Source organism: Solanum pennellii, chromosome 4, assembly GCF_001406875.1.
Source record: "Solanum pennellii chromosome 4, SPENNV200".
Taxonomy (NCBI): domain Eukaryota; kingdom Viridiplantae; phylum Streptophyta; class Magnoliopsida; order Solanales; family Solanaceae; genus Solanum; species Solanum pennellii.
In genome coordinates, this window is record NC_028640.1 from 4,490,952 (window position 1) to 4,515,608 (window position 24,657).

Genomic DNA, 24,657 nt, shown 5'->3' on the forward strand with positions numbered 1-24,657 from the left:
TATAAGGAAACTAATAGACTGATTTTTATTTTTTATGTAAGAAAAAAAAAAGAAAAAATGCACAAGTATCCTCCAAATAGATGCCCGAAATTTCAGAGTCACTTATACTTTACTAAGGTTTTATTACTAGGGGGTATTTCGGTTCGGTTCAGTTTTTTTTTCGGTTTTTTCGGTTTTCGATTTTTGTAAATTGCGTACCGAATACCGAACCGAAATATTTCGGTTCGGTTTGATTTTTGTTAATTCGGTTCGGTTTTTATTAATTCGGTTCGGTTTTTTAATTCGGTTTTTTAATGGGCCTGTTTAGTGGGCTTTTTAAAATTTTAAACTTTATAATTTTTTCAATTTTTTGTTTGATTTTTCAACTTAATGGGCTAAAAAGTAAAATAGACAATAAATCAATGAAGTGCATTACTAATTTACTACCAAATTTCAATATATCAATTATTCAAATCTTCAATATGTCATTAGGCATTAACACCGCAAATTTTAAATTCACAATATCACTAAAACACACAATTTGAAATTCACAATGACACTAAAACAAAAGTTGCATTGTAGATTTGTAGTTAATGTCTTCACAATACAACATAATAACAATCTAACAAGTAACAATAAAGTCTTTCATGAACTCATAATAAACAATAATAAGCAACAAACAATGTATTTTGAACTTCTTGTATTAGGGTTTCTTATTTTTTTTAAAAAATTTATTTAATATTAATAATTATTAAATATAATATAATTAATAAATTATAATATAATATTTCAGTTTAAACCGAAATACCGAATTCCAAATTAATATGTACCAAAACCGAACCGAAATACCGAAAATACAAAAAATTAAATCGAATACCGAACCGAAAACCGAAATACCGAATTTATTTCGGTTTTTCGGTGTTTATGCCCACCCCTATTTATTACCCCTGAATTTATTTTATTTCTACCCCTTTTCGGCCTACGTGACACTGTCATTGAAAAAATTGTCAACACGCACGAGGCCCATAAGATAGTGCCACGTAGGCCGAAAAGGGGTTATAAATTATTTATAAAATAAGTTTGGGAGTAATAGGACCTTAGTATAGTATAAGTGTCTCTAAAATTTCGATTATAGATTGAGGGTACTTATGCATTTTCCCAAATAAAAAAACTCTTATATAGCTCCAACTAAAAAAGTTAATTCAGATTGAAATAAATGGTGGTGAAATTATTCAAGATTTCTCCACTCTATTTTGTTATAGTGAAATAGTTATATAATTTAACATAACATCAAAACACACCTTAACTATCCGTTGCTCTCTTTTCCTACCTGAACTAACATAATCGTTCAAGTAGGAAAAGTGAACAATTAATAATTGGTGTAATTTGATAAATATTTGATAAAAGTTCAGATATGAAACTCAAAAAAATAAAATACTTTAGATGCCTTTTTGACCGTCCGTTCAAAAGAAAATGAAAAGAGGGAGAAACATAAATGTTTATGTCCACCTATTCCTAATCCTAACTTTAAATCCATTTTTCATGTAGAGGATAATAGATACATTAGGACAAACCTCATGGCCTTTCACCATTTCAACATGATAATTATGTATAATAGAAGCAGCCACAGCTTTCATTTGTGTGAAAGCCACTTCTTTCCCTAAACAAACCCTTGGCCCTGCATTGAAAGAAAAGAACTTGTAAGATGGCTCATGTTTCACCGTTCCTCGTTCTGAAATCCATCTCTCTGGCTTGAACTCCAATGCATCTTTTCCCCATACCGATTCCATCCTCCCCATCGCGTACAAGATAACCATCACTCTCATCTTGGGATGTACACAGTGTCCACTCGGGAGAACATCGGGTTCTTGTGGAGTCTTTAGTTGAAACGGAACGGGGGGATATAGCCTTAACGACTCACACAATGCCGCGTGCAAATATATTGCATTTTTGAATTCGCCCCCCTTAAAAAGTCTTTGTTTTTCGCCTTCTTCTCCCAATGAGATGATTGACTTGAGTTCTTCCCTTATTTTCTTCTCAATCTCGGGGTGTGTCACAACTAACCAGATGAACCATGTAAGCCCTGAGCTAGTTGTGTCACGCCCCGCGATCATAAAGTTCAATATGGTATCCCTCAAGAATTTGTCATCAAACATTAGCCCTGTTTTTGTTTCTCCATCATCATTAGCTATGTATGATGCTAATAAATCAACACCCTCCTCCTCTTCATTTTCGTTCAATTTTTCTCCTTTAGCTCTCAATTCATCGCGTTTCATTGTTATATACTTACCTATAACTCGGTCAATGACTTCCCTAGCATCCCGTAATTTCTTTTCAGGCCCAATTCCAAGCCATCTTTGCAACTTCCAAACACATTGTGGCAACAAATTACGTATGACCATGACCTCTCCCACGTCATTCATTGCTTTCATGAAAGCAATGTTGTTAAGATCGACAGAGAGGGAGCCAGGATCGAACCCTGTCACTAATATACAAGTCGTATCAAACGTGAATCTTTGAAAAACATCTTGTAAATCGAAAACTATACCTTCTTTAGCCATGAATTCGAGGACCGGGACAAGTCCATTTTTCACCATGTCACAACTAGTTTTCACTAAAAATTTGTGAAATGTATGATGTGTGATCAATGTTTTAGCAATTTTCCTTTGATCCTTCCACAAATCAAAGTCAGCATTGAAAATTCCATCACCTAAAACATCAAAAATCTTCTTAAATTCTGGCCCTTTTTGAAAATTTTGAAAATTTGCACTCATAATATAATGTACATTTTTAGGATCCACTGTCCCTAAAATGTCCATATTTGCAAAACATGGACCTTTTACAAAGGCAGTAGCTCCAATTCTTGAAAATAATATTGTAAGGCTTTGGTGGATTGTGTTTATATGGTAAAAAAGGCTTGGGAACTCTCCAAAAAATGGCCATTTCCACCCAAAATCACCTTTTCCTCCAAAAGCCAACACAAAAAAGAAAAAAATTGCTACAAATATTTCAATATAACCTATTGAGGCTAATACTAGAAAATTGAAAGCCATTTCAATGTTTACTCTACTTTGGGGATTTACTTCATTCTTTATGGATAAACTCTCTAATATTTTATAGAGTCATGATGGGAATATGATTGAAGCTTTAAGTTATACATACCGATAATGTAAAAATATTTGTATCACAAGATTACCTATAATTAATTATATGTGAGTTAAAGTTCATATATACACTCTTCACTATTGTATTTGTATAATGGATTATAGCTAGCTAGCATGTTCTTATTTTTAAGATTACAGAAGTTGTAATTATTTCAACAAAATTAAAGTTAAAGTAACAATATAGTACTCATATTTGGTTTATATATTATTTTTTTTATTACTAGTTATATCAGATAAGTTGAACACGATATTATCCATTAGTCGTCATTAAAAAGTCTTCGCATTTGCCTTTGTTAAATGGCTAAGCTATCGAAATAGTTTAATTGGCCACTTGTTATCTCATGACGCCGTTGCGTAAGGGACACAAATAGTTTGCCATGATAATTGAGGACAAGATTGGCATTTACTTTTACAAACCACTAAGTTTAAATATATGCAATAAGGTAATTAGTTTATTATAAATATAGTTATATTTATTATATAAAAAATAGCTAAGAAAATCATTAAAAAAAAAAAAACACCTACATTAGCTAGCTATACACTAATTATACAATATAGCTTGCCAAAAGTCATAGAAAGTTATATATTGACTATACAATATATCTTGCCTATATTTTACCTATAACAAAAAAAAAGTAAAATATATTTGAAGTTTGAATTTATTAAGGTTATAACTTTACTTAACGCTTGGCAATGTGAGTTATCAAAAAAAGGAAAGAGACACTTTTTGTATAACGTACTAAAAATGAAACTAAGATGAACAAATAAAACAGATGGAGTGGACTACATACTTCCACATATAAATTACTATTTTCACCTCCTCTTAATCCTAACTTTAATGCCATGTTTCATGTAGAGCATAACATATATATTGGGACAAACTGTTGGGAATTAAACACACAACACACACAAATAATCTAGAGAAAAGAGAAACGGAACACAAACGGGACACACAAGAATTTAACGTGGTTCGGTTTCCCTACTCCACGACTGTAACAGGAGGATTTTATTTCACTTGTGCTACTCTAGAATTACAAATACAAGGATCATATTTATAGGAAAGCCAAATGGTTAACCTAGGGTTTCAGTAATGGGTCGGGCCGGCTCACAAGCCTCCACAAAGCCCAACAATCTCCCACTTGGAGGCTTGAAGAATTTCAACTGTCATCCACTTAGAACACTTGTATGTCTAGTAATCTTTTTCAACTCTCTCCTGCTACAGCGGCCTTCTCATCAGTCAACTGAAAGGCCCGTTGAAGCTCCCCGAAGCTTCAACACATCAGTCACGGCTGAAACTGCCCTTGACTCGTCCTCGGTCTCTACCGGCTCCCACTTGAGACACGAACTGCCGGATCCTAGAACTCCCTGAGAACAAACACTCTCCATACTCAGCAAGAAATTTTCTGGAGACGTATCAACAGCTGGAATACTGGTTCTCTTGACCCACTGTCTTCTAGGAGCCTTGGCTGAAGCACGGCCGGTGCTCCCACTGCCACAAACGCCTCTGACTGGTCTTCCTGAACCTTTCCTTGCTCGTTCATCCTGAATCTGACCTGTTGTTGACACCCAATTTCGACCCACGTCGGTATAAATTAATTATCGAGCTTCCTAAATTTTCCAAATAATTTAAATTAATTAGTTTTATAATTTTGCGAAAATATAACGATATAATGTTTACATAGTTGTGTATATAGCCGGTATATCCTGTGTATATTCGAAACCAACCCAATTATGAGGCCCAATTCTCCCATTCCAACCCAACACCTTTAATCCCAGCCCACTTCTTTCCTAAATCCAGCCCATCCCCTTTTTCCCTTCAGTCGACCCGGCCCCGACCCGTTTCCCCTCTCCCTTCTTCTTCCCCAAGCGCGTAACCCCCAACAGAAACCCACAAAATTCCCAGACGCGAAAAAGAAAAAGAAAAATTCAGAACCTCCCTCACGCGAAATTCCCAGAAATCAGCATCCAGACGCGAACCCGCGTCTCTACCCCCACGCTCTCCTCCTCTCTCTCCCCCTCTCTCTCCATTGCGCGTGAACGAGACAACGCAACGGATCCCTGCAGCCTTAGCTCGCACAGCCCTGCAACGCACTAGGCCAGCCCTGCAACGCACTAGGCGACACGAGCTCGTCCTTGGCAACGTAGGATCGAGCCACGTCGTTTGCCAAGGACGAGAGATTGATCTCGGCCATCCACCACGCCCTCAATCTGTTGGGATGCGACAATTCGGAGCATCCTCGGAGCATATTCTTCAACATTTGGATAAGATTTCGAATTTCAAATTTGAAATGGGCTGAAATCCCCCCGCCCTCCTAATCCGAAAACCCTAGCTTTTTTACTCCTATATAAACCCCTTTCTTCTTCAGAAAAGGGGTTGGATTTTTTTTGGTTGAAAAAAAAATTTTCAAGAAGAAATAGCATTCTGGTTTTTTCTGTCTGTTGTAGAAGAACAGAAGGAAATTCAGGGGTTGGCAATTTCTGGGTTGAAAATTTTCAGTTGGGTTAGCAAATTTTAGGTTGGAAAATTTGGTTGGGAGGAGCCTTTGGTTCTCTTCTGTTTGTTTCAGAAGACGAGAAGAAAAGAGAGATAGGAATGTAAAAGAGAGTGAAACTACTAAAGGGTCACTAACGTTCCCGTTTTTTTGAGAGTCTCGGAGTCAAAATTTCGATCACAATATCGTCTTCTCGTTCCGGTGACACCAGTCCCTTCAAGCTTGCGTTTGAGACACTAAGTTCACGGTGGAAGCACCCTCCCTCGCTCGTATCGTCCCTGTTCCGCTGCTCCAAAGAAGTAAAATCTGCTCGAGTTCTCTATGAACTCTCCCTCCTCGCATTTCGAGAGAGTCGCAAAGACTCACATTTTCCTTTCATCGAGCCTCCCACCCAAATCCGGAGTATAGATTCGAAATTCCAAGGACTGAAGATTGAAGAAACCCAAAGGCGAACTTAGAAGACTTTTCCTCATGTTTATTTTCTTTATATTTCCATTTGTAATGGGCATAAGCCCTCGTCGTTTCCATTTCTTTATATTTTATTTTGTATGTTTAGACTAGGACAGGTGGAAAATGGGTTAAAAACCCAAAAGCAGGTGGGTCCAAGTTTCGGTCAAGGCGAACAGAACCCGAAAACTTGGACCCAAATCTCTCTCTCTCTCTCCCTCTCCCTCTATCTCTCTTTGCTACTTGTTTACGTTTTATTTTGAATGCCGTTAGCTTAGGATCAGAAAACTCCAAACCCCCTTCGAAGCGCCTTTCTATTTTATCAAGCTAAAACTAAGCCTTAAAACGATAATGTTTCGAATTCGTAAAGTTGTTTAGATAAGAACCTTAAGAAAATTTTAACGTCGAAACTGATTCGCAAAATTGCAAGATAAACAATAAATATTTTAAAACTTGTAAATTCGCCTAAGTAATTTTCTAACAAGTTCAATAATAAAAATTTCGCAAGTCTTTAAAACAAAATAGTCAAATAAGTTAATCGTCGGAAAACCGTATTAAGCGGAGTGTTTTAGGTGCCTTAAACACCTTCCTAAGACGCTAATAAGAATCCCGAACCCTAAAAAATGTTTTCAAAACAATTTTTTCTGTTTAGGTTGTTTAGAAACAAAGTTTTCTTGATTTTTCTTAAAAATTAAGTGGCGACTCCTAAAAAGTCGAAAATGTCTTAAAATAAAACAAACTCTTTTCGAAATCGATTTTTTCGATAAAACAGAAATGGCGACTCCGCTGGGGAATTGGAGGATTCTAACCTTAAAGACTAACCTTATTTGACTATTTGTATTTACTATTTATTTGTTTAAGTTCTAATTTTCTAGAAACTGCATTTTCATGGCATAAACTCCGCCAAACGGCAACTAGTTGCATTAGGAAACGGAAGTTACGCGGCTTACCGCGACTTCTCTCAGAAATACCCCAAGAACTCATTTGGGAGTATCGAATAAATAGTCGGAATGCGGTCATCCGGCGTTATTCGATAGCTCCACCCCGATGTTTGTCCGACTCGGGTAACCGTCTATTTGAAAACAACTCTAGAAAGCCTAAGATAGAGCGAAACCAAAACCGAAATTAGGCATCAGCCTAGGACGACTTAATACCCAAGGCGTATTAAGTCCATTTTAGTAGAAAACCACCAAAACGCATCTAAGGTCTTCGACCTCACGACGCATCATGTTGTTTGACATTCGAATAAATGTATGTGTGAAAACCAACTTGGGGGGAATCGTTTATTTGGTTTAAATTCACACGTACATCATTCGAATGCGCTAGGCCTACCCTTGGCACAAAAGGGTCCCCATGTATGTTTTAGGACGCGATATATATATGTTTAAATGCTTACGTGTGAGGTTGCTTTGAATGAGGATGTCGTAAACCCACTCCTAGCCAGAAATTCCAAAATATACGGAAGCCACTATTACAAATGTCCGACCAAAATTCCCGAGTCTCAAGTTTCTCACTCAAAGACCCATCTCCCATACCACAAATCCTAAATATCGCTCTATCGTCTCAGAAAGGTGAATCACCGCTATGGACGAAGGCAAGAACGTCCAGACCGAGCTCACTGAAGAGGAATTGCGAAGAAAAATCGAGCGAGTCACTCGAGAAATTCAGAAGGTTAAGGAGGAAGGACTCAAAGTAGACATGACCACGGCAATCTACAAAGCCGCAGCCGTGACACTGGATGAGGATCTGGCGTCGCAGATAAAAGAAAGGAGGTTGAGATAGAAACCGAAAGCTTGAGGAGAAGGTTGAACTTGCTCCATTTAAAGGTGCACGAAGGAAAGGCAAGAGAGGCGAAGATGGATATTGAGACTGCCGTACTGTTGGCTAAAAGTGCGTCGCTCAATAAGGAATTGACGACCCGTGGCAACTTGAAGGGCAGGAAATGCCTCGCCTGTGAACAGGGTGCAGACGACAGTGGCCACGACAACGAATTGACCGAGGAGGACGATGAGGAGGAAATCATCTACAAACCTCCGTCTCCGACTGTTTGAAAGGAAAAGAATGACGCGGCCACAAGACGAGAAATCACCGAAATGTTGTCTTCTCGGAATTTCAATGTTGTTTTTCAATTCCCTTGTAATCGCAATGAAATAATGAATGAAAATATTTCATCCTAAATCCGAACTACGTTGGGCCTAAATTCTCCTCGTGAGATACGTAGGCAGCCTTTCCCGGCTCGGCCCCTATAGCTGAAAATATTCATTGTCCTCCGCGATATGAAGATATGAAGATAAGATCAACGGGCATCGAAAAGCAGCTGCAAGAAGACCATAGCTCAACGTGATTCATCCTTCCCGAGATAGCGTTAAACAAACAAATTCCTGTTTGTTCAAAATATATTTCCGTCCTCATTCGTGGGTTAAAATATCCTCAAACGAAGCGACTTATGTGTTTATCTGCTTTCTGTGCGATATTATGTATTTTGTACTCCGAATATGCACTAACAAATTTGCCTTTGAGTTGTTTTACTTCTCAGGTATTTTGAACTGATCTGTGTTGATAAGTTAGTTGATCATCTGTATTTCACAAAGTTGATGCAACATATTGCCGAAATGAGGGTCGAAATGCAAAGAATGCAAGATTTGCCTAATCCAATTTCATCCTTCAACCCTCCAAGAGATGGAAGACCTCCACTCCACTTTCCTCCACCAAGAACGGAACAGGTTCAGAACTTTCTCTCTAACTCCACTCAAAATCCTCCAACCATTGACTTAACTACCCCCAATCCCCGTCACGCCACATCGTGTCAAGCACCACAACGTCCTCAAAATACTAACCTTCAAATCCTCCATCTCCCTCAAAACCAAAATACGAACAATGCTCAAACCTTCCTCCATCTTCAAAACCAAAATGCCGATCCTTAAACTTTCCCCCAAAATTATCAAGCCATTCAAAATACCCAGAGTCCCTCCATTGTTCCACCTATACCTCAAAAGACTACTTTCCAAATCCCAACTTCAAATGAACCTTATGCCAACTGTTCCGAGCTTGATCACTATAAGGAACAGGAGAGAGAGTGGAGGTCAAAAGAAGAGGTAGTCAAGGTAAATATGAAAAAAGAGATCAGGAAAGCCATGAAGGAGTTGCACTGCATTTCCGAAGTCGATGGATTGAGCTATAAGGATTTATGCATCCATCCGAATCTCGACCTCCCGGAAGGGTTCAAAGTGCCAAAGTTTGTCACCTTTAATGGAACGGGAAATCCTCTAGCACATCTGAAAGTTTATTGTGATCAACTCGTGGGAGTTGGCAAAAATGAAGCATTATTGATGCGTCTCTTCAGTCAAAGTCTAAGTGGAGAAGCTTTGGAGTGGCTTACATCACAAGAGCTGAAACAAGGGAAAAGTTGGAATGCACTCGCAAAGGATTTCACGGAAAGATTTGGACATAACATAGAAGATGCCCCAGATCGCTACTACTTGGAGAAGATCAAACAGAAGTCTACAGAAAATTATCGAGAGTACGCTCTTCGTTGGAGAAAAGAGGCCGCAAGGGTTCAGCCTCCCCTGTCAGAACGTGAGATCACTGAAATGTTCATTCGTACTCAAGAGCCTGAGTACTATGAAAGAATGTTGTGTATGATGGGACAGAAGTTTGTCGAGATTGTCAAAGTGGGAGAAGCTTTGGAAGATGGTTTCAAGACTGGAAAGCTCACCAAACTTACCGCATTGCGATCTAATGGAAAATCTGCTAGAATCAGTGATATGGATAAATCGAAAGGAAAAGTGGAGGAGGTAAGTATGATCACGGCTACTCATATGAGGTCAGCTTCTCGAAGGAAATATCAAAACCATAATGTCAATCAGGAAAAATTTCCTCGCCCAAAATTTAGGAAGGCTCCTAAAGTATTTACACCATTAAGGGAATCCCAAACTCAACTTTATGAAAGGTTGAACGCAATGGGTATGCTCTATCCTATAGAAGGAAGACCAGCCAATCCTTTGGGGAAATTTTACAGAGCTGACCACAGATGTGCTTATCATTCAGGAGCCGTTGGACACGACACAGAGAATTGTTCAACTCTGAAGCACAAGATACAAAACATGATCAACAACAACTTGATCAATATTGAGGAAACCACCTGAATGGATAACATATTGGACGCTCAAGAGTGAGTACAAGACATTTCTGAACTGAGTCATTTGAAGATATTCATCATCAAAGTTCGAGAAGAAGAATGCCCAACATTGGCCAAATTGTGCATATGAAGTTTTGTTACCTTTTTTTTTGAAAATGTATCGCACATTTCTTGTAACGAACTACGTTTGACCTGATTCCTGCTCCAACGTTGCTCGACGAGAAGACTTCATGCCTCGTCAAATTTATATATCGCGAGAAGGCTTTATACCTCGTTTGAATTTATGCATCGCGAGAAGAATTTATACCTCGCTGAAATTTATACATCGCAAGAAGACTTCATACCTCGCAGAAATTTATACATCGCGAGAAGACTTCATACCTCGCAGAAATTTATGCATCACGAGAAGAATCCATGCCTCGTTGAGATTTGCACATCGCGAGAAGACTCCATGCCTCGTGAAAGTTATGCATTGCGAGAAGATTTCATACCTCGCAGGAATTTATGTATCACGGGAAGATATTCATGCCCCGCAAGAGGACATACCTGGATAAAGAAAGGAAAATCGTGCATCCCGAGAGCAATATTTATCCATCGGCCTCAACTGCATTCTTTTATTTTTGATAAAAGCAAACATCAAGAAGAGCATCGAAGATAACGACAAAAGAGACATCAATATCGCATCAACATTTATTTATTTATTTTAACATCAAATGAAGAGTACATTGAAGATTATATTGCGAATGCCAGGCATAAGCTTTATTTGCTGGACGCCAGACCGATTGAGTCGACATCAAATATGGAGGAGAACAATGAAGTGTCAACATGGTAAAAGACACTGTCTCCCATCCTAATTGCATTTTTTAAGCTGACGAGTTTTATCTCAGTCTTTGTCGAGAGCATCCAAAAGGATGAATTCTCCCAAAAAACCACAGGTGCGGACGACATCAAAAAGGATGCAGCACAACGTGGAACTTTTTCTTAGCAGCGAACTGGGACACAGTCTAAAGAGGAATGTCAAACTCTTAGGACGCGAGCAGAGGAGCGACTTCCACCACCATCGAACCACCCCTCTCGAAGCACGCGGGTTTTTCCTTAGTTCCGTCAGTTTCTGTCTCGCATCCGAAAGTTTAGTTTTATCGGAAGCAAGTTTCCAATCTGAGTGACAATGCGTCAAGAGCTTTGGAAGTTATGTCCGTGTAAGTTCTTAATTATGGGTGTGAAGCGCGCCACATTCATGGCTAAGAGGTTACAAGCCTCTTTTCATACTCGTTAATTTGTCACTTGTCCAAAACCAAAGGTTATCTAGCGTAATAGATTTCCTTTTCCACCGATTGAGTCGATCTACACACAGCCTGATTCCGAAGGTTTAAGGATATGTAGGCGGATTTTGATGTTGAAAACTCGGCTGTATTCCAACATTCGCTCGCGAATTCTATTCTCGAGCATTTCGATACCTTCATAATTCGGTATCGAGATGGCTTTTGATTTTTTCAAAATCGTGCGATAAATCAAGCTTATCGAACTACAAGTGGCCTGAATTCTCATATAGCCTGAGATATGTAGGAAACCAGTTCGCAGGGGTTCGGCCATAATTCCTAGACCCTTTGTCGAATCCTTCCTTTAAAATGAATGGAGTCGGTCAAAATTGGTCTGGTCAATTTCATTTTCCTCGAGCTGCTTGCTTCAACTCAAGTAAAATGAGGGACAGTTGTTGACACCCAATTTTGACCCACGTCGGTATAAATTAATTATCGAGCTTCCTAAATTTTCCAAATAATTTAAATTAATTAGTTTTATAATTTTGCGAAAATATAACGATATAATGTTTACATAGTTGTGTATATAGCCGGTATATCCTGTGTATATTCGAAACCAACCCAATTCTGAGGCCCAATTCTCCCATTCCAACCCAACACCTTTAATCCCAGCCCACTTCTTTCCTAAATCCAGCCCATCCCCTTTTTCCCTTCAGTCGACCCGGCCCCGACCCGTTTCCCCTCTCCCTTCTTCTTCCCCAAGCGCGTAACCCCCAACAGAAACCCACAAAATTCCCAGACGCGAAAAAGAAAAAGAAAATTTCAGAACCTCCCTCACGCGAAATTCCCAGAAATCAGCATCCAGACGCGAACCCGCGTCTCTACCCCCACGCTCTCCTCCTCTCTCTCCCCCTCTCTCTCCATTGCGCGTGAACGAGACAACGCAACGGATCCCTGCAGCCTTAGCTCGCACAGCCCTGCAACGCACTAGGCCAGCCCTGCAACGCACTAGGCGACACGAGCTCGTCCTTGGCAACGTAGGATCGAGCCACGTCGTTTGCCAAGGACGAGAGATTGATCTCGGCCATCCACCACGCCCTCAATCTGTTGGGATGCGACAATTCGGAGCATCCTCGGAGCATATTCTTCAACATTTGGATAAGATTTCGAATTTCAAATTTGAAATGGGCTGAAATCCCCCCGCCCTCCTAATCCGAAAACCCTAGCTTTTTTACTCCTATATAAACCCCTTTCTTCTTCAGAAAAGGGGTTGGATTTTTTTTGGTTGAAAAAAAAATTTTCAAGAAGAAATAGCATTCTGGTTTTTTCTGTCTGTTGTAGAAGAACAGAAGGAAATTCAGGGGTTGGCAATTTCTGGGTTGAAAATTTTCAGTTGGGTTAGCAAATTTTAGGTTGGAAAATTTGGTTGGGAGGAGCCTTTGGTTCTCTTCTGTTTGTTTCAGAAGACGAGAAGAAAAGAGAGATAGGAATGTAAAAGAGAGTGAAACTACTAAAGGGTCACTAACGTTCCCGTTTTTTTGAGAGTCTCGGAGTCAAAATTTCGATCACAATATCGTCTTCTCGTTCCGGTGACACCAGTCCCTTCAAGCTTGCGTTTGAGACACTAAGTTCACGGTGGAAGCACCCTCCCTCGCTCGTATCGTCCCTGTTCCGCTGCTCCAAAGAAGTAAAATCTGCTCGAGTTCTCTATGAACTCTCCCTCCTCGCATTTCGAGAGAGTCGCAAAGACTCACATTTTCCTTTCATCGAGCCTCCCACCCAAATCCGGAGTATAGATTCGAAATTCCAAGGACTGAAGATTGAAGAAACCCAAAGGCGAACTTAGAAGACTTTTCCTCATGTTTATTTTCTTTATATTTCCATTTGTAATGGGCATAAGCCCTCGTCGTTTCCATTTCTTTATATTTTATTTTGTATGTTTAGACTAGGACAGGTGGAAAATGGGTTAAAAACCCAAAAGCAGGTGGGTCCAAGTTTCGGTCAAGGCGAACAGAACCCGAAAACTTGGACCCAAATCTCTCTCTCTCTCTCCCTCTCCCTCTATCTCTCTTTGCTACTTGTTTACGTTTTATTTTGAATGCCGTTAGCTTAGGATCAGAAAACTCCAAACCCCCTTCGAAGCGCCTTTCTATTTTATCAAGCTAAAACTAAGCCTTAAAACGATAATGCTTCGAATTCGTAAAGTTGTTTAGATAAGAACCTTAAGAAAATTTTAACGTCGAAACTGATTCGCAAAATTGCAAGATAAACAATAAATATTTTAAAACTTGTAAATTCGCCTAAGTAATTTTCTAACAAGTTCAATAATAAAAATTTCGCAAGTCTTTAAAACAAAATAGTCAAATAAGTTAATCGTCGGAAAACCGTATTAAGCGGAGTGTCTTAGGTGCCTTAAACACCTTCCTAAGACGCTAATAAGAATCCCGAACCCTAAAAAATGTTTTCAAAACAATTTTTTCTGTTTAGGTTGTTTAGAAACAAAGTTTTCTTGATTTTTCTTAAAAATTAAGTGGCGACTCCTAAAAAGTCGAAAATGTCTTAAAATAAAACAAACTCTTTTCGAAATCGACTTTTTCGATAAAACACCTGTAGCTCTGGGTTTCTTTCTTGCAAAGACAACCTTCTTCTGCCCACGAGATTCTGTGAACCGGACTTTGTTTTTCTTCTGAACTGGGACGGTCACTCCCTCAGACGGTAATCCGACAATATACAACGATCCTCTTTTTGTTCCACGAGCCATGACAAGATTGCCCCTCACGACCTTCCACTGCCCATTTCCGAACTTCACATGATGTCCCTGTTCATCCAACTGCCTAACAGAAATCAAACTTTTCGTCAAGCTTGGAACAACTCTGACATCCTTCAAGGTCCAGAAACCGACTGGCGTCTTCAGCACCATGTCACCCATGCCCGTAACATCAAGAGCTCTATCGTCTGCAAGCCTTACCTTTCCAAAGTCTCCAATAACCAGATTCTGCAATGCTTCACTGCTGTGGGTAGCGTGAAAAGAAGCACCAGAATCCATGACCCAGGAATCCACATTGCTCTCCGCGCAACAGATAAACAAATCCTCGTTGACGCTGTCTTCTGCAATGTTGACTTGTTTGTCTTTCTGGCATTGATTCCTGAAATGCCCCACCTCCTTGCAGTTCCAACATGTTACACCTGAGCCATCCCGAGCCTTTGACTGACTCCTTCTTCGGTTCCTGCTCCCACTACCTCTGTTATTTCCTCTGCCTCTGACGACGTTTAGCATATCACCTGATGATTCTCCAGAACTCCTTCTTCTGACATCCTCGCCAAGAACGAGATCACGAATCTTCTCAAAGGTGAATCCATTAGGTCCCACTGAACTGGCAACTGCTGTAACCGTTCCGGACCAACTGTCAGGCAATGATGATAACAGTAGTAAAGCTTGAACTTCATCATCGAACTTAATGCCAACTGACAAAAGTCTGGCTAAGATCGAATTCAATGAGTTGATGTGCTCGGTAACTGAACTGCCTTCCTTCATCTTTGTGTTCACCAACTCTCTAATCAGAAAAATTTTGTTTGCTGCAGATGGCTTCTCGTACATGTTAGACAAGGCTTCCAAGATGCCTTTCGCTGTCTTCTCCTTAAGAATGTTGAACGCAACATTCTTGGTCAACGAGAGTCGGATAACTGACATAGCTTTCCGATCCAAAACTGCCCACTCTGCATCAGACAATTTTCCTTGCTTGTCACCCAACACTACGTCCAAATCTTTCTGAACCAGCAAATCTTCAATCTGCATCTTCCACCAACTGAAATCTGTACCATCGAACTTCTCAATTCGGAACTTCCCATCTTCTGCCATCTCAAAGGACTTCGGCAATTCCCTTAACGGCGTCTACAGACAGCGGGCGGCGATTTGGACGATGCTCACGATCTGGACGCTCGCGGCTGGATCTGAGGCTCCTCGACGCGGCGGCCACTGGAACGGCGCGACGGACAGCACACGGACGACGGCTGTTCGCACCCTGCGCGGTTCTCCTAGCCGGCTGCTGCTTGAGGTTACCCACACGGTAACGGCGGCTACTCCTCCCTGCACACAGTTCTTCACACAAGAACCCTAGGTGACAATTTCTCACAGTTTGTGTTACAATGTTGTTGAAACCTCGCTCTGATACCAATTGTTGGGAATTAAACACACAACACACACAAATAATCTAGAGAAAAGAGAAACGGAACACAAACGGGACACACAAGAATTTAACGTGGTTCGGTTTCCCTACTCCACGACTGTAACAGGAGGATTTTATTTCACTTGTGCTACTGCTTGAAATTACAAATACAAGGATCATATTTATAGGAAAACCAAATGGTTAACCTAGGGTTTCAGTAATGGGTCGGGCCGGCTCACACGCCTCCACAAAGCCCAACACAAACAATATGGCCTTTTACCATTTCAATTTGTTAATTGTGAATGATAGTTGAAGCAACAATTTTCATTTGAGTAAATGCCACTTCTTTCCCAAAGCAAGTCCTTGGCCCTGCATTGAAAGAAAAGAATTTGTAAGATGGCTCATGTTTAACGGTTCCCTGATCTGAAATCCATCTCTCTGGCTTTAATTCTGAGGCGTCGTGTCCCCATATGTATTCCATCCTCCCCATTGCATATAACGGAATCATCACTCTCATATTCGAATGAACATGGTGTCCACTAGGAAGAATATCGGGTTCTAGTGGAGTTTTGTGCTGGATTGCAACAGGGGGATATAGCCTTAACGATTCACACAATGCAGCGTGTAAATATATTGCATTTTTCACTTCATCCGCCTTAAAAAGCCTCCGTTTTTCGCCTTCTCCTAACAAGACAATTGCCTTAAGTTCTTCCCTTATTTTCTTCTCAATCTCGGGGTGCGTGACAACTAGCCAAATGAACCAAGTAAGGCCCGAGGCAACTGTGTCATGCCCCGCGAACATGAAGTTCAGTATGGTATCCCTCAAGAACTTGTCGTCAAACTTTAGCCCTGTTTTGGTTTCTGCATCATTTACCATGTATGATGTTAATAAATCATAACCCTCTTCATCTTCCTCTAATTTTATTGCATTGCTCAATTCTTCACGTTTCATCGATATATACTTGCCAATGACTTGGTCAAGGTCTTCCTCTGCTTTGCTCAGTTTCTTTTTGTTGGGAAAGACAAGGCACTAACAAAGAATGTCTGACAGGATAACAGCGGAAGAATACCCAAGTCTATACTTTCTCTTCTCGATTTGAACCAAGAGAAGACAAATGACCACAAGCAATATGATAGTAAGGCAGCAAGTAATTCAATCAAACAAATAATACAAGGCAATAATAAACCAATCACACAAGACACCAAGATTTACGTGGAAAATCCTTCGATGTGAAGAGTAAAAAATCACGGGACCAAAAGCTCCACTATAATCACCAAGAGTTACAATATTGTTCTCCAAAATTGGCCACAAAACAAATGCCAAACAACGAGCAACAACAAAATAAGATTGCACCAAATCTAGGGAATTAAAGGAGCAAAATCACCAATTTCGCAGCTACTGTTCACGACATCAAAACTGAAGCTGCAGGCCACCAAATCCAACTCTGTCAGTTCCTAATCAAAGATTGAGATGAAGATAATATGCTGTCCAAAAATCAGCTCAATCGGACAAGAAACGAAGCGGGAATTGCAATATGAAGTTGGCTGTTAGGCTGAATTTTGACTGCGAAAACTGCTCTCTTTCTCTCTTTTTGGCTGCTGAAAAAACTGTCTGTGTGTATGAAAATAATACCTAATATAGACTTATATTTGCCTCATAAGAATGGGTCTATGGGCAAAAATGGGTTGGTCCAAATTGGGCTTTTATTTATCCACATAGGAAGGGAAAAAGGCCCATAACCCAACACTTTTAAGGCCCAAATCCAAGCCATTGTTGCAACTTCCAAACACTTTCGGGAAACAAATGGCGTATGAAAACATACATCTTTAGCATCATCCATGGCATTCAAGAAGGGAACGTTCACGAGTTCAAGAGAGAGGCAGTCAGGATCACATGTCGTATCAAATGTTAATCTCTTGAAAACATCTTGCAAATCAAGAACTCTGCCTTCATTTCAAGAACCAGAATCAGGCCATTTTCGACCTTGTCAACGTTAGTTTTCACCAAACACTTGTGGAATCTCATATGAATGATCATTTCTCTCGCGAGCTTCCTCTGATTCTTCCACAATTCCAAGTCGGAATTGAAAATTCCATCACCTAGACATCGAAGATCTTCTTGAGTTCAAGCCCTTTAGGGAAATTCGGAAAATCTGCACTCATGATATAGCGCACCTTTGCAGTATCCACTGTGCCAAGAATGTCCATGTTAGTAAACCAAAGGCCTTTCACCAAGAAAGTACCCTAGTTCTTGAAAGAACCACTCTACTTCTTTCATGAATTCTATTTATATGGATAAGAAGGCTCGGGAACATTCCGAAAACCGGGCAATTTCTTGGTAGGCCATGTTTGTTATCTCCTAAAGACCAGAACAAGAAAGAAAAATATTGCTATAAAGATCTCAAGGCACCCTATTGAAGCCAATAGAGAAGTGAGAGCCATTTTAAGCATAGTGTTTATTTTCTTTTTGAGGCTTTTCATCATACAGTTTATGGACAACCCCTATATGTATAAAGGTTGAAAGTATCAAAAGCACATCTAAAGAGTTTCGACTCTTTGAATCTCATATCTGAATTATCACCTAATGTTTATCCGAACACACCTTAGCTATCAGTTGTTTAATTTCACTATTGGAATGACGGTTATATTTCAAATAGTAAAAGTGAACCAAATCATAATAGTTGTGGTATGTTTTGATAACATTTGATAATGATTCGGGGTAGAAAACTCAAATACCTGTTAATTTAAATATTGAACTCAATAAATTGAGATACTTTACATGTATTTTGACCGTTATATATAAAGGACGGATCAATTACGGGTCCCTCCAAACCAACTGAATCATATATGATATATATATATATATATATATTCAACAACTTGCTTGTAAAATCAAATACCAAACAAACATACAACAAATTCATTAATGAAATTTTACATCTCTATATGAAATTAACAAAAAAAATAAAAATAGGAGCCAATTAAACAAATAAAACATACTTAAACTTGATACATACTTTATTATCCTTAATAATTAAGTCCACCTCTTATTAATCTTTACTTTAAAACCATGTCTCATGTAGAGAATAATAGAAGCATTTGGTTCAACAATGTGTCCTTTAACAAGTTCAACTTGATAATTGTGAATAATAGCAGCAGCCACAGCCTTCATTTGTGTGAAAGCCACTTCTTTACCAAGACAAGTTCTTGGTCCAGCATTAAAAGCCAAAAACTTGTACGATGGCTCATGTTTAATCATCCCTTGTTCAGAAATCCATCTATCTGGCTTAAATTCCAAACAATCTTCCCCCCAAATCGACTCCATTCTCCCCATCGCGTACAATGAGAACATAATCTTTAACTTTGGATGAACTTTGTGTCCACTTGGAAGTATGTCTTCCTCAAGAGGCTCCTTGTGTTGGAATGGCACCGGTGGATATAGCCTTAGTGAATCACACAATGCACCATGTAAGTAAACAAGTTTGTTCAATTCTTGAACATTAAAAAGCCTAAATTTTTCGACTTCTTCATTAGGGATAACAAAGTTGATTTCGTCCCTAATCTTTTTTTCCACTTGTGGATTTGTTGACACGAGCCAAATGAACCATGTGAGAGCAGAGCTAGTCGTGTCACGCCCTGCTATCATAAGATTCAATATATTGTCCCTCAAGAACTTGTCATCACACTTGACTCCCAATTCTTTTTCATCCTTTAAGTAAAATGTCAAGAGATCAAATCCCTCTTCACTTTCTTTCAAATCATGATCTACTTCCTTCAAATCTTCGCGCTTCATGGAAATGTATTTATCTATAGTATAGTCCAATACCTCCTGAGCATTAATCATCTTCTTTTCTTCTCCAATTCTAAGCCACCTTTGCAACTTCCAAACTATCTCAGGCAATGCATGACGAAAAAGAATAGCTTCTTCAGCATCATCCATTGCTTTCGAGAAGGGAACATCAGGGAAATCTATCGATACACATCCAGGATCATATCCGGTAACCAATATACAAGTTGTGTCAAAAGTGAACCTTTGAAACAAATCTTGCAAATCCACAACACAACCCTTGTTACAAACATGATCAATAACCGGAATTAGTCCTTTCTCCACCTTATCGCGACTAGTCTTGACTAAAAACTTGTAGAACTCATGATGAGTGATGAGAGCACGCGTCATCTTCCTCTGGACCTTCCACATATCCAAATCCGCGTTGAATATACCATTACCTAAAACATCAAACATCTCTTTGAATTTAGGACCTTTAGGAAAATTCATGAAATTTGCACTCATGATATAATGAACATTAGCTGGATCAACTGTTGTTAATGTGTCCATATTTGCAAACCATAGACCTTTGAATAAAAATGTGCCCCCTGAGGCCTTCATTGACATAGTGCACCTTTCATGTATTTGTTGTATATTGTAAAGTAATCCTGGTAACATACCAAAAATTGGAAAATTTATTGGATAATTTGAATGTCTAAAGCAATAAAACAAAAGAAAACAGAACAAAGCTAGGAAAATTTCAATGTAGCCTAATTCTATTAGTGCCATTTTTACAAAAAAAAAAAAAAAATTGGCTAAGATTGAAAGATTTTAAAGTGAACGGCACAAAGATGTTTGTGTTTGTAAATAAAATTTAAGACTTGCTTTTATAATACATTTTTTCAAAAGTAGCTAGAAGTGAAAGCTCTCTCACAATTTTTTTAATTTATTGAAATTTTCTTTACAAATAATTTTTCTGATTTCAAGTAGGAACACTACCTATTTTGAACTACTACCATAAAAATAAAAATAAGACAATTCCCTCCGACTCAAAATATATGTCGTAATTTCGCTTTTCGATATTCAAACTATATGAATTTTAATCAATATTTTAAGATGTGTAATTTTCATGACCATATTATTAGTATTAGAAGAACTGCAATATATTGTATTTTTCGTATAGTTTTTAAATATCTAAATTTTTTTAAAAAAATATTGAATTAATCTGATCGGACTAAGTTCCAATGATTAGTAAAATTGACTCTTGAAAAGAAAAAAATTACATATAAATTGGGACGGAAGGAGTATAGCTTTAGTTGGGATGCAAAATTTTCTATCTGCATGCATTTTTTATTGTTATCTTTTTTAAAAAAAAAATATTTATAAGATAAATTAAACATGGCATGCATTTTAGTTAGTTGATCTGCCTAATACTATTTTAACATTTAACAATTAAGTTGTCCTTATCAAAACTTTTTTTAAAAAAAATAAACTAAAAAAGTATGCAATATGTAACGGTGAACAAATTCGGTGGTTTCAATGAATATGACACTCTTGATATGACATGGAATAAAAGTTAATCGGCGTACAAAACATTTCATGTTGTACGATTTGAGAAAAGACTGCAATCCTCATTCCTCATAGGTGTGATACAAACAGTTTAATCTAATGTAAGTATTAGTAATTACTTTTACGACTCAAACTCGTAATTTATAAATCACATGAAGACAACTTTACCGTTAAAAATCCTCCTTTTAACATTGATATATATGGCAAGAGTTTCAAAATATGAGAGTTCATTAGGTACATAATAATATAGGAATCATCACATAATTAACACATGCACAATTAATACAAAAAATCACAACGAATATTTAATTTGACTAGTAATTCAAATTTTACATTGGTATTATTTCAACTTTTATATACATAAAATATTCAACACTGACACATGTTGTAATGTATCTCTTTTGCATCACTCTACGAAAATATTCATTAAATATGAACAGATTAAAAATAAATTAAACGAAAATCGATAAAATATATCAGCTTATATTTTACACGTATGAAAAATTGGTTATTCGACCCATAACTAACGGGTCGAATTGAATTATTACTTGTTTTTTTAACCCATTTTGCAAGTCCTAGTGTGGTATATATGGTCATAAAAGATGTGATTTAATGCCTTTACATACAAAATTAAGAAATTTCTTGGTTGGTGGATGTTAGTTTGCAAAAATGAAGCTTACTTTAACCAAAAGAAAAATAAAAATGTCAGCACTTTGACTTATGCATAAATACAAAATTTAGATTTCTTTTTTTACAGTATTTTTTTTTTTTGAGTGTTCCTTTTTATAAAATATTAAGTATGCCAATTAGAATGTGTTCGTTAGAGAAGCTGGACCTAAGATTTATGAACGAGTCAATTTCTTTTATTTTATTCTATTTTATTGGTGATTTGTTTAAACACTATATATTTCTATTCACCTTATATTATAATAATAACGTTGTATCAGAATATGTCTTTGTATATATACTTTTTTGATTTTTATGATATTCACATTAGAGTTCGACTAAATTCGAAGTTATGTATTATATAAATCACGAGCATAACTTATAGGTGAAAGGTGATAATATATATACCTCTTAACTTTACAATTTAGAGTTCATATATAGTACTCCAAATTAGAAGTGACTCACTTATATCTTATCGTTATAAAAAGAATAATTGGTTTTTATATATAGAAAAAAATTAGTTTCATATTTCTTATCTTGTTCTTAATATGATGATAATTTGCCACATGAATATCTATATCTTCTTTAAATTATTATATATTTCAAAGTCTTTTTTTCTTCCTTTTTTTCATTTTATGCCCAGTCAAATATTGTTATTTATATTAAAGTTAAATAGGTTAGAAACAAGGAGATGATCCAAATTCCTAATTAGTAGTAACCCATTAGATAGGTTAGTGACCAATACCTAAACATAGGAAACTAACAAACATTCCTAACATTAAACATATAAAATTGTTTGAATTAAATTCTCAAGTTAGTTAAATTAGTTAGACATATAGTTTTAGTTAAACATGGTTTATCAGTGACGTATGCAGAATTTTTACTTTAAATGATTTGACGTCAATGTTAGAAGAAGCAAGCAAACAAATGAATTACTAAATAACATCATATTATAAAAAGCATGATTCAATACGATATAACGACTCTCAAGATGAGATTAGAGTAACAAGTAATAAATGGCTAACTCGTTAAGGTGACTGAGTTGGTGCAACAAGTGATATGTCATGAAGGATGTCAGCAAATCGATTTCCCTTGCCAAAACATTCTTGATCGAGTTTGTTGCATTGGACTTGCATGCTAAGAATGATTTACATCTCTGATATGATTTGCAAGCTATTGTACATAAAAAGGCTAAAAAGGGAGGGAAGAGGAGTTAAATCCAACATCAAAACAGAAGCCTTGATATGATATACTGAAAAAACATAAACTAACAATAAATTATTATGCTTCAATCCCAAATAAGATACACTCGATTATGTGAACATTAGTTGACCATGTTACTCCAATTTAATATTCTCCAGTCATAAATAAGTTAGGGTCGCTCGACTATATTGCTCCATTTAAATTCATCTCGATTATAGGATATCGAGATATGAAGAGAAAAAAAGATTAAATGTTAGTCATTTTTTTTGGAGAGACCACAAGAATGATACATTACACTCAAAGTTCTAATTTAAGCACAATTTTGCTAATTGTAAGACTATCCTTATTTATTTTAGTTACGTAATCGAAATTGTGACTGCTTTTAAGGTTAATATAGGTGGCGGGTGCTCAATACGGGTGTGAATCTTGAGATTGAATCTTTAATGGTTTAAATTTTAAGATTTGGAGGGTACAGATCTAGATAAGGATACATGTATTGGGATACGGCTAAAAACAATTTTTATGAGACATTATACAAGGTATTTCAAGGAAAAATATCGATCAAGAGGAAAATCCCTGAGAGATACAAAAGGAAAAGGGTTAACATAGAAATTTATATATACAAGTTTATTTCATTTTCTTCAGTTTCACCTTAGCTTTTGTTTTTATTATAGAAATCATCTTTTGTGTCTTTTAATTTCTCTGTCATTTTTAGTTAATGTATTCAAAAATGGATTGATCAAATCCAGTACGGATTCCACACCACGCTCACATCTATGTCGTGTTGACACAAGTGCGATACCAAAAGTAAAGAGTCAAACCAACTTACGCGAAGATGCAACTTCATTTATCTATTTTTTGAAATAATGGTATGCGTAGAGCGATGAATTACACTTTTCTTCTTCACTCAAAGAGGCAATTAAATATGCCCATTGGTATGTTTCATGTCAGCATAAGATGTTCACGAAACATAGAAGTCTATGATATCCAAAATGATCATTTAAACAACTGGAAAAAAATATGTTTCACGTCAGCGTAAGATGTCCATGAAACATAATAGGAACGAGTTAAAAGTATTTTGTTGTCAGTTGAGAGTTCAGACCAAGTAAGGTGTCTAGATGTGCATTCTCAGAGTTGGAGTATTTACTTATAGCTAAGAGCCTGAGGCCAAGTTTATGCATCATGTTTATATATTATGTCTTAAATTTATTATTTCTTGCTTGATTAAAAAAGCACCAATTAGTATTGTTCATTTGATTAATGTTTTCTTAAATTTGCTTATCTATTAATTGACAACTGTAAAGATGCTTGTTTTATTCAATCAGAACAGATAAAAATATTGGTGCTTTTAAAAGGGATTGGAAATTCATTATTATATACCTGCTGGCATAGTTATACAGATCTGATTTCATACACACAACTAGCATTGACTTAGTTTTTTTCAGTAAGCAAATAATTTATTCATAAACAGTAACATGGTGTTGGAAATTATAATTAAAGAGTGTTACTAGGGTATCAAAATGTGCAGGTTGAACTGAAATATGAGAATGTCAAAACAAGTTGCGTAAATAAATGAGCAGATTATTTGTCCCGCTAATTATATGTTATTTGGACTGAAAGTTTTTGAGGTTAAATTAGGTCCAAGTGTTATATCTTTACATTAATAAATGAGCAGGTCATTTGTCTCGTTCGTATGATTTGGGCTGAAATGAGATAAAAATCGAGTCACAACCCAACCTATCTAATTATTAGTAAATTTTGTATTTTAAAGTATTTTCTTAGCACCAAAAAATTTCTTTCCTTGCAAA

The 24,657-nt window shown here is 37.3% G+C and overlaps 2 protein-coding genes and 1 pseudogene across 2 annotated transcripts; all 3 read right to left on the minus strand.

The window, feature by feature from the left end:
- Window positions 1-1,428: 1,428 nt before the first annotated feature.
- On the minus strand, window positions 1,429-3,032 carry LOC107017459 (alkane hydroxylase MAH1-like). The gene has a single exon (XM_015217680.2). It carries the CDS (start codon window positions 3,030-3,032, stop codon window positions 1,479-1,481), a length of 1,554 nt encoding a protein of 517 aa, XP_015073166.1. The 3' UTR covers window positions 1,429-1,478.
- Window positions 3,033-3,956: 924 nt separating this feature from the next.
- Window positions 3,957-18,087, minus strand: LOC107016440 (annotated as a pseudogene).
- A 547-nt stretch (window positions 18,088-18,634) lies between these two features.
- On the minus strand, window positions 18,635-20,200 carry LOC107017384 (alkane hydroxylase MAH1-like). The gene has a single exon (XM_015217626.2). It carries the CDS (start codon window positions 20,198-20,200, stop codon window positions 18,680-18,682), a length of 1,521 nt encoding a protein of 506 aa, XP_015073112.1. The 3' UTR covers window positions 18,635-18,679.
- Between the last annotated feature and the right edge of the window lie 4,457 nt (window positions 20,201-24,657).